This window comes from Palaemon carinicauda, chromosome 3 (genome assembly GCF_036898095.1).
Source record: "Palaemon carinicauda isolate YSFRI2023 chromosome 3, ASM3689809v2, whole genome shotgun sequence".
Lineage (NCBI taxonomy): Eukaryota > Metazoa > Arthropoda > Malacostraca > Decapoda > Palaemonidae > Palaemon > Palaemon carinicauda.
The window spans coordinates 159,449,170-159,468,425 of NC_090727.1; the positions used below are offsets into that span (position 1 = coordinate 159,449,170).

The following is a 19,256-nucleotide window of genomic DNA, read 5'->3' on the forward strand; positions in this document are numbered from 1 at the left end:
GAGGGGTTTTGAGTCTCCTCCCAGTTCCTCTGCAGGATTTCATGGGAGTAGCAGCATTGTACTGAGATTCTCCCTCAGAATATTCGTTCAGGTATGAGGTTCTAGGGCACCTGCCCTTGCTTCAAATGCTAGTACAAGCACTACTGATCAGGCTTACGAGCTATGTTCTAGTATCAAGCCTCTTTGACTTGGCATACAGGAACACGATCATCACTTCAATCTCATTTTCCTGCACAAGCTATGACTTGTACGCATTCACTTATTAAGGCAAAAACCTAAATATCTATGATCTCCAACTCGTGAATTAAGGGACAGCAAATCTTCAAAATCATGATCTCCCAAAAGTGAAGGCTCTCCACACTCAGTCCTCATGTTTTTGATACTCTCAGGATAGACAGAAGCAGTGCAGATCAGGCAATTCCTCTCTTAGCTGTATTTTAGTAGAGAAGTCTTCTTGTGGGATGAACCGTGTCTCGTTAGTACTCCCAAAGACTAGCCTGACTGGAAGACCAAGCAGAGTGGAAAGACTTCCAATCTGTCTTCATCCAGGGAGCGTGATTTGTCCGTAGGTGTGTCACCTGTTTATTCTGATCGCCGAAAGGCATAGCCTACACCTGACACTGAAATAGTTATCCTGTGGCCCAAAACTGGTCTCAGTCGCAAGACATGTCTTCATTACTAGACCTGTTGGTCTCTACAGTATTGATACCTCTGGATGTAGAGGCAACTCCTCTAGGCATGAAACTGATTTGCATTGGCAGGGTGTTTGATAAGAAGAGGATAAAGAGAGGAGGCAGGGGTCACTGAGATTAACGAACCCCTTCTCCAGCTGCCACAAGTGGGGGATTGCCTGGCAAACTATGGTGCAATGTTTTTGAAAACTGGTGAAAGTTCTTCGGAACGGTTAGCGCCTTACTTCCATCAGCTATTGTCATCTCCTCAGTCACTGTCTGTTGACATTCTTGACATACCCTCTGGAATTGCTAAAAGCCCTCATCCTCACAAACAAAATAAAGGTGATGATGGAGAAGAATACGCTAGATGTCGTCTGAGATGGGTCTCCTGGCTAATACAGCTGACTAGCTGACTATATCTAATGGGGAATTCGACGGGTTTATGAAGAGCCATCATTTATCTCTTCTAAACAAGTTTGCTCTACAAATTCAAGATGGAGACAGCAATTAGAGTTCATGCAGCCACCAGGAAGGAGGAATTCATGCTCTTCCGAACTCAAGGACGCATGTTTTCAAATACTGTTCCACCAATCCGACAGAAAGTACCTCCCACTTAATCCTTGAGGGAGTCAAGTACTAGTTCAAAGTCCTGTGATCAAACTTTCAACTGCAACCCAAGTGTTCACCCTGGTCTGAACCTGGGGACCACATGGATGGGATTTGCTTGCTTCTATTTCTCAATGATTGGTTTATCCTGTCATCATTGAGGAGACAGTTTCTCCAGGGTATAGACAAACTTCTTGCCTTTTCCCATGTTCCTCCTCCTGCCATACACCACCAACTGGGAGAGTGACCACTCCCGGCACTCATCACAAGGAGAAGCTTGACTGCAGGAGTGTCGTCTGTAGGCAGGGCACAAACATCCCTCTTTAAGTTCCCGCATCAACGATCCAACATCCCTGGCACGTCCGTACTCCCGTAGGTATCCCCACTGAAGACACTTATGATCACTAACACACTGGTAAAAGAAATAAAAATTAGAGTTAGTATGTCTGCTAAATTTCCAGCCAGTGGGAATGTCTGTTCTCACTGATGACTGCTATCAAAATAACTAAGTGAGCAAGAAAGGGGTAGGGCTTCCCCGCTCCTGGCTGGTGACTTCCGGCCACTCGTTTTCACCTTGTTCTAAAGTTTAAACTGCCCTGTATTGCAGCTTTGCTCTTATTTCTCCTATGTAAAGGACGAAGGTTTGAATTTTTGTTGGAACAACTAGAACTTAGGGCAGTTGTGTAGTAAAATATATTAAAAATTTTCACTTCCCTTTTTGAAATAAAGCTTCATTATATCATACTTCAAATTTTAAGAGTCATTGTTTTTCTACTGTAAGAGAAGAGGACACTGTATGTGTATTCTTTGTTAATTAACCAGGAATACAAATACTACTACAAATTTGTTTTTTATCATACTGTATTGCAGTGACTGCTATGTAGAAAGAGAGGAGAAGGAATCAGTCAATGATAGAAATGACCGAGCCATACGCGTAGGTTCTTGGTGGTACAAACAACATTTTAGAATGTGTAATCAGAATGTAGTTCTGATCACCAATGACATTGACAATCGGGATAAAGCACGTCAGATGGAAGTGGAAGCATACACCAGTAAGTGACTTTTTATGTTAATATTTTTCTCGAGAATTTTTTCCCTGAGGGAACTCATGTAAGGTAAATTGAAGAGATGTCATTTATGAATTATTGTACAGTACTGTACTTGAATGAGACTACATGGTGAGAAACTGGTCTCATCACAGAAAAGATGTCAGCTGATGGGGGCAGAAGCAGGTTGATCAAAGCTGCCATACAAGTAATCCTTAGAAAATGTATATTGATTTCAAGAGTAGTATATTATTTTTACTATCATTTTGATTTTTCCTGCAAGCTAAGCAGGGCCCCAAAATGTTGAAAGGTGCTTTTAGTATACTAAATATTTATTTAGTGGAGGAAGAATAGATAGACCAGACATGTCTATTTACAATTGAATTTTGCTCAAGGTTGACCTTTTGAACTTAATCAATTTACATGTATTGTTTACTGATGTTAATTAAACACTGTTTAAAGGTTGCTCATGTATGGTAGAGGCAAGGGATAGATCGGGTGGGGGAATTCACTGTCCTATACCTAACAGTTATAGTCTGGGTTTTCGTGGAGTATAATTTCATCCCTCATAATCTGCACTATGTTCTATCTTAGATGAGTAACTGAAGGTTTGTATTCTAGAGATAGGATCAATGCAAAGAAAAAAGCAAAAACTTTTCAATACCAAATCATAAACTGTACAGTATTTTGCGTATGTAAGGCTTAAGAGTGCTACTCAGGAACACCAATTATGGAATTTCTATTGTCACTGTACTGTAGTGCTCACCAGTAACTAAACATGACATTTATTTAGTTATCAATTCAATAATAAAACTGAGTAGTGGTCCTATAACTCCCATCTGTCAAGGTGTGTTAACAAGTAAGGGCTTCATAATTAACTTTGTCAAAAACGTAATTGAATTCAAGGCCAATCATGTAAATCTCATGACAATAATCTAGGTGTAAATCATACGTGTATACGGTAATACTGCCCTCTGTGTCGTTAATTAGTTCCAAGAGATCTGACATAAGTCGATTTTCGACGTGCAGTAGTAATGTACATCGATTTACAAGTTTATTTCAATTTGGGAGCAGTCTCACAACCAAAAATACTTGTATTTTAATGCTTGTAGTCTAAAACAAATTTCCCATAAAAAGTGAAGGAAATTTACTTGGTGCATTTCACAAATCCATAAATACACATATACCTGTACACTCCTTTTGAAAGTTTTTTTTTAAAGATAATTATTGAACAATTTATAACCTCTAAAATCAGAAATGAATAAAAATTGATCATTCACAATATAAAATAGAAGTAATTGAAAAATTAACTTTCTTTACCCTTGAGGAGAGTTGGGGCTTGTATGAGGGAGGTGAAAGAGGAGGAGGATGAGGGTGTTACTGCTTGGAAGGAGAATCTCCCTCCTTGAGCGGTTCTGGCAAAATATCGAGAGTTCTCTTTCTTGAAAACCTTCACTAACTTAATCACTTAATTTATGCTTTATGATCTCTTAGTTGTCTTGTTATTACACACATTCAATTTTGACAAGAAACCTATCTAAATACGGCTACTTTTGCCTTTACTTTATAATACAATAGCATGAAAATGGGGTAAACATCACATGAACATAACCTGAACATTATGTGCGTGTTCACACTAGTCTTGTTTTGGGTTCATGCTAACACTATTCATCTCTTAGGATAATTGGATGACTGGCTGAAACTGTCCTCCTTACAGAGGCAACTTCATTAGCAAGACAAACTTCTCTCCTTTTGCCCCGATCTAGAGATAGTAGTAAACTGAGAGAAGTCCTGTGTCATGCTTAAGCACAAGAACGGGTACCGGGGGATACTGATAGATACGACAGTAGCAAGAGTTTTTCTGTCAGACGATCATCTTAGCAGACTCAGGAAAATAGTGCGACATTTTCTTACCCATCAACAACTTATGGCTTGAGAATGGCAAAAGCTATCCAGACACCTCTCGTCTCTGGAGGAATGGTTTCCACACAGGCGTCTCCTTAAGCAATCTCTTCAGCAGTGTCTGATGAAACATTGGTCAGCAGCCAGTGAATTCCCTCAACATCTTATTCCAGAAGAAATATGGGACAGTCTGGCTTGGTGGCTAAGAGATGAGAATTGCATCATGGGTGCTTTGTTGGAGTGTCCTCTGGAAATATTAATGTTCACAAAGTTATCGAATGAGGGATGGAGTGCACACTTGAGTAACCACTTCTCCCTTGGTTGCTAGTCAGAGTAGGAAAGTCACTTGCACATCAACCAGTTGGAGATGGAGGCAGCACTTTTGGTCTTGCAAGCATACCAATAGTGTTTAATAGTCCACTGGGTAGTGTTGATGAGTGACAACACTACTGTAGTGGTGTATTTTAATAAGAAAGAAAATACAGTACTGTTTCTAAACAGTATTTCTGTGAGCTGATGAATCAGGAGCACTCTTTGGCAAAATGCAACGCAGTGGAACTGTTCATTTATTCTGGGCAAAAGCGATGTGATTGCCAACAAGCTCAGTCGCCAAGGTCAAGTTGTAGGAGTAGAGGGGTCCCTTTATACCCTAATAGCAATGAGACATTTGACTCTGTGTGGTTCCTCATTCATCAACTTGTTTGCCACAAGGGTCAACAACAGGCTCCAGGTTATCTGTTCACCAGTTCTAAACCCATTAACAACAGTAGAGGATAGCTTTCAACATACCTTGGACAACTTAGACTACTATGCTTTTCAGTTGTTTTGCCTGATTCAAAGGGTAATAAACAGGGTACGAAGTAACATGAATCTAAAGGTAACCCTTTTAGCTCCAAAATACCCATGTATCAAATGGTACCCAGACCTGTTGATGTTCCTGGAACTACCCTGGTAGCCCAACCTGTTTTGCCAATCCCAAATGCAGAAGTACCATAATGTGATGACGTTCATGTCACTTCATAGATGAAGACTATCAAGTATTTCCTAGTGAAAGGCTTTTTGCGAGGAAGTACGCAGGATGTATCTGAACATCAAGCAAAGTGGGCCATCTTCTGCGATTGGTGTTGTAGAAAGGGTATTTTTCCAGTCAGAGCCTCCCTATAAATGATTGCAAAATTTCATGTCTACTTGCCAAGAGAAACTCCTTTCAGTCTCAGTGGTGAAAGGCTATCACTCAGCATTGAGCCAGGTCTTTAAACTTAAGGGCTTAAACCTCTCTTCCAAAATTGTTAATGCTTTTGAGGAGCTTTGAGCAGTTGTGCCCTCTGCGAGAACTCAGGCCACCCGCATGGAACGTCTCTAGTTCCTCAAAACGGCCCGATACAAACCTTTACAACAAGCAACAGACAAGGATCTCCTGCTTAAGGAGGTCTTTCTCTGTACCACTAATCATTAGCATTGACTTTCCAATGTTTATCTTCAATCCTTTCCTTTTTTAGGGCTCCTTTCCATGATAAAATCCTTCCTTGCAGTTCTTGTGTGTCTGCTATATTGACTAAATCATCAACAAACATCAGTTCCTTCAATCTTTTGTTTTTCTTTAATTCTGAAGAGAAAGTGTTGATAACAATGAGGAACTGGAATGGACTTCTAGCAGATGGAGGCCAACATCCACAGGGAATGCTTCAGTCTCCCCATACAGTATATTGTCTCTATGGAGCTTCTTGCCCTATTATACATCAACTTCACTAAACTTACCAACTTCTCCGGTATTCCTAAAAGAAGTAGTTTTCTCTATTAGATTGTTTTAATTAAACAAGAATTAGCTGTCTATAAGGAATAAAGATTTCATATCTTTGCAAACCTTACTTGTGCAGTTATTATTCAATTGTAGTTGGGGTATGTATCAGTAATACTGTATCTCATCCTAATTGTTGAATTTTTAATCTTCTCGTTTGATGCAAGTTATGGCTCATTTTTTCTTTGCCTACACATACACATTCTTTACACATTCACATTTTTCCATATACACCTGAAAACACTAAGATAACTGAAAAATTCTTCTTCACTCAAGGGGTTAACTACAGTACTAGCTACATTCCACTTGTTATGCGTAGAAGAGTCTTTAGCTATGGTAGCAAGCTCTTCTAGGAGAAGGACACTCCAAAATCAAATTATCATTCTGTAGTCTTGGGTGATGCCATAGCCTCTGTACAATGGTCTTCTGCTGCCTTGGGTTATAGTTGTCTTGCTTGAGGGTACACTCAGGCAGCACACTATTCAATCTGTTTCCTTATTTCATTCCCTCACTTGGCTATTTTTCATGTTGCAGCCCTTGAGCTTAAAGCATTCTACTTTTCCAACTAGCATTGTAGCTTAGCTAGTAATAATGATAATGATTTTGAGTTGAAGGTAAAAGAAATTCATCGGATTAAACCAGCAGATATCGTTCATTTCCTTTCTATCTTACATAACTATTAACCCTTTTACCCCCAAGCTATTTGGAACTTTCCAACCCTCAACCCCCAGGCGTTTTTCTTTTTCAAGCACATTTTGCAATATTTTTTTTTAGATTGCGCTGACAGCCTTAATTTTCGTCATAGAGAGGTCAGGTTGGTCTCATTATTTTGGAAAATGCCTGAAGTTTCTCATAAAGTTATCAAAAATATGAATAAAATGCAAATAGCAGTTTTTTGCAAGGACTTACAGGTATGTCCATGGGGGTTAAGGGATGAGTTTTTTTAAACGTACCAGTACGTCCATTGGGGGTAGAAGGGTTAAGATAAATTTTTGCTGTTTTTGAAGGTTTATCAGTTTTGGGCACTAAAGACACTCGGTAGGGTACTGTTGAATAGTTGGATAAAATAAAAGGGCATTGCAGAAGTGATGCAGTAAAAAACAGTAGTAATATACAGTATATACCTCTATATATATACATTAAATATTCATTTGTTCCGTAACCGAAATACAAACCACGCTATTTACAAAGGGTATTACTTTTAGCGTAGCTGAAATGGCGAGCCATTAGAATTTAACGAGGGTGTATTACCCCCGCGCTAGTTAGCGGGGGGGGTAGGGGAGTGGTAGCTAGCTACCCCTCCTCCCCCTCACACACAGGTGAATACTCACTTTCACTTTTGGCTCGGACTGTGACAGACGTTTCTGTCTTGGTCCTCGCTTGGCAGCCATTGTCTGTTTTGTCTTTACTTAATCGCTTACTTTTCTTTTACTCAATATATATGTAAACATGTTTTCATGTTTGTATATATATTTGAGTATAGAAATAAGTAAGTTTCCTTTTCAGATGTGTGTGTGTAGTGTACGATATCTACGTGGAGGCCTCGGCAGTTAGGCCACCACGGCCTATTTTTATGGGTTGCGATCGAGTTTGACTTCGGTCTTTCTCTCTCTCTCTCTCTTGAGGTCGTTCACCCTTTTACTATGTTTTACTACGCCCTTGTAGCTTCCTTCCCGTGTGGGTGGGGTTGCTACGCCGTACATTTTGTCTCAATTAGTTTATGAATCTAATTGTAGTTGTTAATTTTTCAGCTTGTAGAACGATTCCTTTCGGGGTTTTCGTTTTTTTCTTTAGTGTTCATTCATTTTTAAATTACATAATTACATAGTTACATAATTATAATTGTTATAATTCTGTTTTGGTTACAGCTCTCCTTCCGCGAGTGTAAGTGGTTGTGAGGGCACGTGCCTATTGTGTAATTCTTGTTCATTTTCCTCGGGATTCCTCTTCGGAGCCTTCCCGGGGGAATGAATGTGTACTAATATTATTTGTTTTATTTTTTACAGTTACCGATCTAGTTCGTTTCTGTAATATAGCAACGGTGTGAGCTGTCTGGTTGAGTCCTGGGGATTCGGCTGTTGCTGCCTCCCCCTTGTATTGTCGTCAGGGGCGTGTCTCCTACTGGTAGTACTCCCGTGTCGACGGACAGCTCTCCAGTTCATTTTAGAACAGTCAGGAGGCTTGCCTCCTTGGGCGGATAACTTTCCTTCCGAGGGAAGTTTTTTCCTGTCCAGGCTTGAGCTTTTCCTCTTTTGGGGGGTTCTTCTCTTGCCTTTTTTTTTTTTTTTTTTTTTTCGTGCGACTATGCTCTTGGTGCTGAGCGGTCGCACCTGCAGTTTCGCTCAAGGGGCTGGGCAACTGCAGGATCTCCTCTTCGGAGGATTGCCCCTTTTAGGTCACTGGCTGACCAGTCTCTTCCACGAAGTGTTTCTCTTTCGTTCGCGAGAGAGTACACTCATAGAGACTCCTCTTCGGAGGTTTCTTCTGTTGCTGTTGCTGTTGGCCTCCCTCGCCGTAAGGCCCTCCGTCCGCCTCGTCGTAAGGGCCTCTCATCTCCCTATAAGGGTGCTTGAGGCGCCTTTTGGAATCTCCGTTTGCAGCCTACAACTTCTTTTTCTCGATCTTCCGTCTTGGTGCAGATGGACAGCAGTCTAATCTCGTCTTCCGACGGGCAACGGTCTTCCCGACGGACAACGGTCTTCCCGACGGACAGCGGTCTTCCGACGGACATCAGTCTCCCGGCGGACAACGATCCCTTCGGGGCAAAGGGTTGCCCCCACGGGGGTTCTTCCCTTGCGTGTCAGGGTTTCCCTGCGCGCCCTTCTGTTCGTCAGCGCTCTCCTGTTCGTCAGCGCTTTCAAGATGATCTTCCCTGCAGTTCCTGTTACGTGCCCTGTGCGCCCACGTTCGCCCTCGCGATCTAGAACTTAGGTTCAGGTCGGGGTCAAGGACTCTTCTTCTTTGCGCGGGCTTCCACGCGTAGCCTTCTGCTCGTCAGCGATCATCAGCTCGTCAGCGATCATCAGCTCGTCAGCGATCATCAGCTCGTCAGCGATCATCAGCTCGCCAGCGATCGTCAGCTCGTCAGCGATCATCAGCTCGCCAGCGATCGTCAGCTCGTCAGCGATCATCAGCTCGCCAGCGATCTCCGGATCGCCCACGTGTGTTACAGCTGGCACGCCAACGTTCTCCAACACTTCTGAAGGAACATGGTTCGCCAGCTACTAGCTCAACTGCGGATGCTGATCGCCATCGCGCGACCCTCAACTGCAGATGCTGATCGCCATCGCGCGACCCTCAACTGCGGATGCTGATCGCCATCGCGCGACCCTCAACTGCGAATGCTGATCGCCATCGCGCGACCCTCAACTGCGGATGCTGATCGCCATCGCGCGACCCTCAACTGCGGATGCTGATCGCCATCGCGCGACCCTCAACTGCGGATGCTGATCGCCATCGCGCGACCCTCAACTGCGGATGCTGATCGCCATCGCACAACCCTGAACGATTGCCCGCTTCGCATGCTGCTCCTCATCGCACAACCCTGAACGATCGCCCTCTTGCGGATGCTGATCACCATCGCACCCTTTCACGCGATCATTCACCTGCGCATACTGCTCGCCATCGCACAACCCTGAACGATTGCCCGCTTCGCATGCTGCTCCTCATCGCACAACCCTGAACGATCGCCCTCTTGCGGATGCTGATCACCATCGCACCCTTTCACGCGATCATTCACCTGCGCATGCTGCTCGCCATCGCACAACCCTGAACGATTGCCCGCTTCGCATGCTGCTCCTCATCGCACAACCCTGAACGATCGCCCTCTTGCGGATGCTGATCACCATCGCACCCTTTCACGCGATCATTCACCTGCGCATGCTGCTCGCCATCGCACAACCCTGAACGATTGCCCGCTTCGCATGCTGCTCCTCATCGCACAACCCTGAACGATCGCCCTCTTGCGGATGCTGATCACCATCGCACTCTATCACGCGATCATTCACCTACACATGCTGCTCGCCATCGCTTACCGCCAGCGATCTTCTTCACCTACGCGGCAGCACGATCCCTCACCGTCACGCCCATTCGCCTGCGCGCCCGCGCGATCGCTCGCCTGCGCGCCCGCGCGATCGATCGCTCGCCTGCGCGCCCGCGCGATCGCTCGCCTGCGCGCCCTCGCGACCGCTCGCCTGCGCGCCCTCACGACCGCTCGCCTGCGCGCCCGCGCGACCACTCGCCTGTGTGCCCGCGCGACCACTCGCCTGTGCGCCCGCGCGACCATTCGCCTTTGCGCGACCGTTCGCCCTCGCGCGACCATAGTTCGCGGCGAATTCCACAGCCGGTGGTAGCAGCAGGGACGCGTGCTCCTAGGCGGCACTCGGGATCACCTCCATCCAAGCACAGGTTGGTAGTGCAGGACGAAGACAGGTCAGTACAGCATTCTTCCCACCTTCTTTTCAGGCAGGAACCGTCGTGTCCTCTCCAAAGGATCGCCCGATCCCTTTCACCTTAGCGAGGATTTCGGACTCTGTGTCCTTGGAGCAGCAGACATGGTTTGATCCGCTGGCACGGGCGTTAATGAGGTTTATGAAACCAGCACTCACCGGCCAGGGTAACAAACCAGCGGCTGTCTCTCCTACGCTGAAGAGAAAGAGAGGAGTGGACTTCGTGGTGACTTCCCCCAGGGCGAAGTTGGTTCCCAAGAGGTCGGTCTCGAGGGTCCCCTCTCCTGCACGAGTACTCTCTCCTTCTCCCGCCCTGGAAGGATTTTTGGGCGGGGGGGGCTTTCCGTTGAAGATTTCTCCATCGGACAAGGGGTGACTGCTTACCTCTTCCTCTGGGAGCTTACCAGGTTCTTTCCCTCCTCGGTTACGGCCCGAGGTTTGGTTCAAGGAAGCTACAGGAAGATCAAGGGTACTTTCCTCCTCTCGAGCTCAGGCACCTTGGCCTTTCGTCGTTAAGTATCTACTTGCGGACAAGCTCGATGTTGTACCATCTGGACGCACTGACTGAAGGCTTCCTTCGGGTGTCTCATCTGTGGAGGTCAACGACCTCAGACACCCTTCCATCCTTGAGAAGAGTTTTGTCTTTGCCCAAGGACAGAGACTTAAACATCTGCTGTGCGGAGTAAATCGACTTCCGGTTTCACTCCTCCAAGGCGCTTTCTTCCAGACTCTGCAGGGCTCCAGCTCCCTTTTCTTTCAACCACGTCGGCCTAAGTTATCGGCTACGACAACTGGGACAAGGTGTCCAATTGCAGTTTCCTCCTGTCAGGAACAGATGGCACGGAAGACTCCCCCGGGGGGGCATAGTCCTAAAAGGAGTTCACGAACTCTAGGATTGCAGGTTTTTTTTCGCTGGGAGGATGCTTAAGGTTACTCATCCGAATGACAGCTTCCCGATGCCCATTCCCGCACAATCTCTGTGAGTAGCCAAGGATATCGCGCCTGCCGTCTCTGTCAGCGAATTCAGTGTCTCTGAACCTTTATGCCATAGCATCAGCAGAGTTGCCCGGTTGGGCAGAATGATCCATACCTTAGGCGAAGGTCTTCCTTAGGATCATCGACGGCTTCACCCCCGGCCCCCTCAGTCGATCCTTTCTTGTAAGGAAGGATCTGAGAGGGGACGTCCATAGTCGACCTCTCAGCCCTGATCAAGTTTGTCGAACAAACTTCGGCCAGCGTAGACCAGCAGAATCGATCAGACTGGTAACGAGGCGACAGGACTCCTTTAACCCTGGATCGGAAGGACGGGTACTTTCAGTTTCCATTCCATCCATCTTCCAGGGTGCTCGTCGAATTCAGCCTAAACTGCAAGTATTCCTGCTTATGATGCAGTGTGGCTATCCCGCCGTGGCATAGCAGGTTTGTTTCCCCAGAGAACTCTCCCTGCCTTCCTCTTGGCCGCTCAGGTGCAGACTTCCGCCTCCTCTGCTGTTTGGAGGGCTGGTCAACTCCGGTAGGCTCGGGTTTCGACCTGATTCAGCGCCGGGAAAAGCTTCCGAATGCTGACCATGAGTGTGGGCTCATGGTATTTTGCTTGGAGCCTTCTCTTCCTCTGCCTCAACATCTGGAGTATCTGGCCATGATATTGAGTCAACCGCCTTACCACGTTGGAAACCCCGCTTCTCGTCCGTCCAGCGAGGTTAAGCAACGTCGGTACTTGGATGGGTGACCACCTGGGGACGCCAGATTCTGTTACCACATCCTCCGAGCCTTCCTTTCGGTTCACCGTGGCAAGACTGAGGAGAGTCGCAGTACCTGTTCTCAGTCAAGCAGAGTTTTCAGCCCTACCTTGGAACGTTTCCTAGTTCTTCTTTCCTCATTGACCCGTTTATAGTCCGAACGGTCGCCTCAGGATAAGTTCCATGTGGGGCGATCCAAGTTCCGGTGGCTTCAGGCAATGTTTAACCGGACTCCCTGGCCCTATGGGACCAGCGGAACTATTAAACCTGCAATGGGTGTTGACCTATGGAGCCTCTTGATGGTAGTGGATATTCTCGTCCTTTCCCCACATTCTTGATGCGGTTCTCGGACTCGTCAAAGGAAAGGGGGGGGGGGCATGTTCCGGTCCAGGCCTATGGTCAAGACCTGAAGGATACCTCTCCATCATTCAGGCAGGCTTAAGGGCCTTAGTCTGGCCCCTCTTCAGATCCTACCGCTCCTGCCAAGTCGCCCCGTTGCGTGTCGACTTCATGCTAACCAGCAGGGGACGCATTTTCACACCTTCACATCTTGCAGTAGAGATATCGGGATGATTGAGATTCTCTCAATTCCACCATCGGCTCTCTCATTCCAGGCAGGGGAATGTTTCTCTCAGACTATCCGAGCAGAGCCTCATAGAGAGAGTGTACCTAGGGGTCTTTGACCTTGGGTAACCAGCAAGTGCTGGTCTGGGGGACCTGATCGCGACAGCTTGGAACCTCAAGCTTCCGCTAATTTTCCCCCCAGTCTCAGACCCCGAGACTCTGGCAAGATGCATTCCGGTGATGGTGGGACAACTTCGACGCCTGCGTCTTCCCTCCTTTTTGTCTGCGGACAATGGGTCTCAACAAAACCAGTTTGTCTGTCAACCTTTCAACGGGAGAGCTCCACTGGGACTATGTGCAGAACGGTTTCTGGACCCTCTGCTTCCCCTGACGGAACTCCCGGGAGAGCTTCTCCCACGGCGCAGACTACTCAAGCAACCACACTGCGACATCTCTCCCGAACCGGGGCGTCGCTTCGGCTTCATGCCTGGAGACACTACGCTTCCTCCTCTAGAAGAGACAACCCGCTACAGTCGCGGTACGGAGGTCGCGTCATCTGCGATAGTCATCCACAGGGGTCTCCCAGGCAAAGTGAAGAGTCTAAGGTGGTTGGTGCCGTGGGAGATATACTTCTTCCCGTGAGGCCTCTTCTCCAGCAATAACGGTCTTATTGCCTTTCGGCGGGAGGAAACTCCTTTCCGCTCTTGGCAATGAAGCCTGTCGCTCAGCCTTTCCCTGACCTTCAGGCTTAAAGGAATAACTTTTTCCTGCCCGCTGGATCTATCCTCGCTCATGCGAAGCTACGATCGTCCCTGCCCTAGTCGGAGGAAGACCTCCAACTTGGAGCATGGCTCGGACTTTTAGTCCTTTAAGAGATCTTCTCAAGACCCTTTTACGACAGGCCTCGGATTGTATTCCGCCCTGGGTCTTCTGCTCACTCTGGCCACGGCCAGTGTGTGAGCAATCTTCTTGGTCTCTTACTACTCCCCCCCTTTCTAAGGAAGAGGGGAAGGCAACATTCAGGCTCGCTCCTGAGTTGTTGGCTAGACTCAGAATCTGAGGGTCCCGACCCTTCGGTCCGATTCATTCAAGATTTTGAGTCTCCATTCTGTGTCTGATGTCCCAAGACCTTCTCTTTCTTGCCAGTACAGGAATCGAGAGGTTAGCGCTGGGAACAGCTGCAGTTTGGCCTCAGTTGCAGCCGATTTGGGAACACAAGGAGGACATGGGGGGAGAGTCACCAGTATACCTCTTCAGCCCGGACTCAAGGACATTCATCTCGACCTGTCTTCAGACCCTCCCCCGTCACGTCGCCCTACAGCACGATGTTGGATACATCGCAACGTCCCTCGCCTTCGAGTAATACTACTCTGTGACGCAGGTGCTACAAGCTGGAGTCTGGAAGCGTCTGATGACCTTCGCAGCCCGCTTCCTGCAGGGCGTGACCCACAGGAGTCTCGATACGTTTTCTATCGCTCTGTGGTGGCTACACAACAGCTGGTCTAACCTCAGGCTCCTTTTTGGACAGGTAGCAGAAGGTTGAGGGCATTGTTATCAGGTTTTAGTCTGCATGAACGAAAGAAGTATGTCTGGCCCTTACTTCTTTCTTCATCATCCCCTCTACGGGGAAGCAGCATCCTGGTCTCTGCATAGCTGACCTCGAACCTCTGCAGGTAAACCATGCTTCCTTGTGTTCCGAGTATTGAGTCAATACTGTCGCGTCCCCCATACCCTGACGAGGTGGTATTGGGAACGTCTTAACCCAGAGTTCCTTCTGGAACTCCAGGTCAACTGCCTAAGACGGGTCACACTTCTTCCTTCACACACAAGCTTACGTAGGCCACATGGTTCCTTGCGGTGCAAGGAACTTGTGAGGTGCAGGGACTCCTTTTCTCGAGTGCGACTCACTCGGATTCTGAGTCCCCGGGTAAAGCCAAAGCCAGTATGGCTGGGGACTTTCCACCCTTCCTAAGGGATAAGTCACCCTTTGTAAATAGCGTGGTTTGTATTTCGGTTACGGAACAAATGACAAATTCGAAGATAATTTGTATTTTTCCTAACCATACAAACCTTAGCTATTTACACATATTTGCCCGCCAGCCCTGTCCCCCAAGACAAGTCCTACCTCTAAGTGAAAGTGAGTATTCACCTGTGTGTGAGGGGGAGGAGGGGTAGCTAGCTACCACTCCCCTACCCCCCCCGCTAACTAGCGCGGGGGTAATACACCCTCGTTAAATTCTAATGGCTCGCCATTTCAGCTACGCTAAAAGTAATACCCTTTGTAAATAGCTAAGGTTTGTATGGTTAGGAAAAATACAAATTATCTTCGAATTTGTCATATTTATATTTTTATTTCAGTGCAGGAATATGTTTCAAGCTTGCATAAGAGCCCTGATCTCTTGGATATTGTAGCCCAAGTTGAAGAAGAAAAAGAAGAGGATGTAACTTATCAAGGATACATCTTTCCATCTCACTGGTCCATGGAGAAAATTAGACTCTCACTTAAGGTAACTTGAGTTTATACCATTATCAAACAAACAAATTTTGGATACAATAATTATATATGTTCAGACATTACTTTTACTTACATTATCAGCATGATGTGATGATGATGTTTCAGTATTGTGTTGGATTGGCAAAGGGAGTGCTGAATAGTTGGATAGAAAAGAGAGGATCACTATTTAAACCAAAATTGATGCTATCAGTGTTGGACTTTTATTGGAAAATTTTCCTCACTCACAAAGGCACTGGCAATAGGACAATGTCAAGATAGTCAACTTAAAAAGATGGCTTGGGAATGCAGATGGAAATTAGTTACTGTATATTCTAATTTTACACAACTGTAAAACCAAGATTAAGTTCAGTCAAAAGGTGCTGAAATATAAACTTACTTGACAGTTGAATTTTGATTTATTAACAATAATTTACTAGAAAGGGGGAGTGGATCAAAGCAGAATGTGCGGTAGAAGAAAGAGACAAGCTGAATTTCTTTGCCATGACTTTTTGTGGAGTTAGTTGTAGGCAGTCTAATTAAGTTACCAGTTGGTGAAATATAAACAGTGCGCAGTTGCCATTTCCAAATTGGAACTGCTTGTAGTTACAATTTCAAAAGGGCTTCTTATTAGTATGGGAAACAACTTGATAATGTAAATATATTCTTTGAAGGATTGTAGACTTATTTCAGATTAAACATTGTAAAAAATAAAGTGAAATATATGATTGAGAATTATAGTTGTAACAGTAGTGGAACATTGATGCCAACCTTATCATAGATGCTAAATCTGAAAACATTAATCACAAAACTAATATATTTAACTAGTGTTTATTGACAAGAGGATTTGTTGTTATGAATGACCTGGCACAAGAGCTTCAGATAGATGACACCTAAATGAGGATGTCTATTGAAATTCATTTCTTTATCTTTAAAAACTAGGAAGGTCACTAGCAAGTACAGGAACTAAATTTAGGAAAGCTTAAAAAGGCTCAAGTCGTTGATGGCAAAATTACTTGGATAAATCTTAAATTGTTAAGAGTCATGTACACAAAAATCCAGCTTGTATTATCTGTTTCTACTAATCGAAGAAAGAGTGGGAAAATGAGGAAGTAGGAGGAAGGTGGAGAGCAAATGGATACAAATGGAGCAAGTTTTTGTATTACAGGTAAATTTTTCATTTGCATTAAATGCTCCAATTCCTTGATTTTATTCCTTTGAAAACAAATTCATTTTTTGGGTTCTAATATCTATGCATAGTATTAACAACAGAAATTAGTATTTTTCAATATTAAACTTAGCCGGTGATCATATAAGCTGTCAGCTCTGCTGCCCGACAGAAAAACCTAAGGACAAAATACGCCAGCGATCGCTATACAGGTGGGGGTGTACATCAACAGCGCCATCTGTCGAGCAGGTACTCAAGTACTCCATGTAAACACAGAACCAATTTTCTCTCTGTCGTGCCACCGGCAAGACCTACTAAATACGCTGTTGCGTACTGGATTGGTTTTCACAGATTTTGGTGAAGTACACATTTCTAGTTATTAGCTTTCGCTTTGCAGAGGTTATCTTCAATACTTCCTTGCATTCTTTGATTGAATTTTGGATTATTTGTTGACGACTTGGATAGATTTTGAATTCCCCTTTGACTAATTCAAGATGGCTGACCCTTCTCAAGTCCCTAAATACAGAAAGTGTAGTGCTAGGGACTGTTCAAGGCGTCTTCCGAAGGCCTCTATCGATCCGCACACCATTTGTTCCAATTGTCGGGGTAAAACCTGTCAATTGGAAGATCGATGTGAGGAATGCGTTGGGCTTTCGGAATTCGATTTTCTCGAATTCCTGAAATATTCACGTAGGCTAGAGAGAGATAGAGTCAGGAGAAGTTCATCTCGCTCCGTTGATTTTTCCTCTCCCCATGCCCCACAACCTATTCCTTCCCCTGTAGTGGTTGCTCCTGATCCCCCTTCTAGCACTCAACAACCTTCGATGGCAGATATGATGCGTGCCATCCAGGCTCTGGGTGAGAGAGTCGAGTCATTGGCGAGTGACCGTAACCAACTCAATGCAGACGTCAAGGAGTTGAAGGGTAAGAGTGCAGTGGGTAGTGACAAAGTGAGTGGTAGTGTTGTGGAAAGTGTTAGTGTTGCGCTTGAGGGTGCGTCTGTTCGTGCCTGTCGTCCTCCCAGTCCGGGACCTCTTGCAAGCTCCCAAGCCCAGGGGAGAAGCAATGTCGTACGACCAAAGGGTTCGACAGGCTTTAATCAGCGGACAGACGTTCCCTCCGTGGTTTCGGACGTATCTTGCCAAGATCGCCCCACCCACAAGAAGACGAGAGAGCCCATTTATTCCTCGTCTGCGGAAGATGTTTCTCGGAAGAAACAATGGACCAAGGTCTCACGACCTCTCAAACGCAAGGTCCCTTCCGCGCAAGTCCAACGGCCCAGTTGTAGCCACTGGGTCAGTTCGGACTCGCTGCAGTCTTCCGATGACTGCACACCTCCTAAGAGAGGCAAAGCGGTACCGCAACAGGCAGTAACACCGTCTGTTGCCGCACCTGCTACTGTAGACCCTAAGTGGGCTTTGCTGCAGACCATGCAGACACAGTTAACATCTTTAATGCAGGACTTTCGTGCGGAGAAGGTTGACGCTGCACCCGTTAGCCTACAACCAACCACGGTTGTGCGTCCAGTTGACGCTGAGGCTACCTTCTCCCGCACTCCAGCTGTGAGAGTCCCGCCACCCATGCGCAGTGTACCCTGCCAGCCGCATGTTGACGTTCAGCGACGCACGGAACCCTCCGTTGACTTTCGCGAGTTACAACAACAACCTAAGTTGTTTTGTTTTGACGCGGTGCGTCAACCTCCGCAACCCACTGTGGTTACCACTACTCGCCCACAGCAGACTAGAGGAGTAGACGCTTTGCGCCCCCGCGCAGCTATGGTTGTTGCCAGCTCACAGACTGGCCAACAGTTCCATGACGTTGCGTCCAGTGCAGTCACGCATGCACCCGTGCTGCCGGACTCAGCTGACCAGCCAATTCCTACTCCTTTGCCGCTTCCTCCTCAGCATTCAGACGATGGACTCTCTGATGATGACGACGCTGCGCACCTTGACGACCCGCACACGGACATCGACGAACCCAAGACCACGCCTCCCTCCTTGGACTTTAGGAAAGTTCTTGCACTGTTCAAGGATATGTATCCTGATCAGTTTGTTTCTGCAGCCCCACGCTCTCCTCCTTCTGAGTTCGCTTTAGGCACGCAGTCATCCGCGCCTGCCTTTACGAAGCTCGTCCTCGCCCGCTCGTCCAAGAGAGCTTTAAGAGTGTTGGGAGATTGGATGCAGTCCAAAAAGCACCTTGGGAAGACAGCATTCTTGTTTCCCCCTGCGAAACTCGCTTCCAGATCGAGCGTCTGGTATGCCACGGGAGAAGTTCTCGGCTTGGGAGTTCCTGCCTCTGCCCAGGGCGACTTCTCAAGTCTAGTAGACTCTCCCCGCAGGCTGGCCATGAGACGCTCCAAGATTTGTTGGACTCCTTCAGATTTAGACCATCTGATGAAAGGAGTGTTCAGAGCCTTCGAAGTGTTTAACTTTTTGGATTGGTGTTTGGGAGCGTTGAGCAGGAAGACCTCCCCTTCTGACAAGGAAACTTCCATGCTCATTATGTCCTGCATGGACAAGGCCATACGGGACGGTTCCAGTGAGCTTGCGGCTTCGTTCGTTTCCGGGGTCCTCAAGAAACGGGAAAACCTTTGCTCCTTCTTGTCAGCTGGAGTAACACAATGTCAGAAATCAGAGCTTATGTTTGCTCCTCTCTCGAAGTGCCTTTTCCCAGAGGAGTTGATCAAGGAGATTGCTGCCTCCTTGATTCAAAAAGACACGCATGACCTGGTTGCGTCGTCTGCCCGCAAAGCCACCCCTTTGCCTACCGTGTCTAGACCCAGGATGGATACTCCAGCGTCAAGATTTATTCCGCCCTTTC

The 19,256-nt window shown here is 46.5% G+C and overlaps 1 protein-coding gene across 1 annotated transcript in view; it reads left to right on the plus strand.

Moving 5' to 3' along the window:
- Window positions 1–2,153: 2,153 nt before the first annotated feature.
- LOC137638727 (exosome complex exonuclease RRP44-like) overlaps window positions 2,154–19,256 on the plus strand; it is a 95,956-nt gene continuing 78,853 nt past the window's right edge. The window contains exons 1-2 of the mRNA XM_068371054.1: window positions 2,154–2,332; window positions 15,136–15,284. Coding sequence (XP_068227155.1) covers window positions 2,248–2,332; window positions 15,136–15,284 — 234 coding nt within the window. The 5' untranslated portion in view covers window positions 2,154–2,247. The remainder of the gene's footprint in view (window positions 2,333–15,135; window positions 15,285–19,256) is intronic.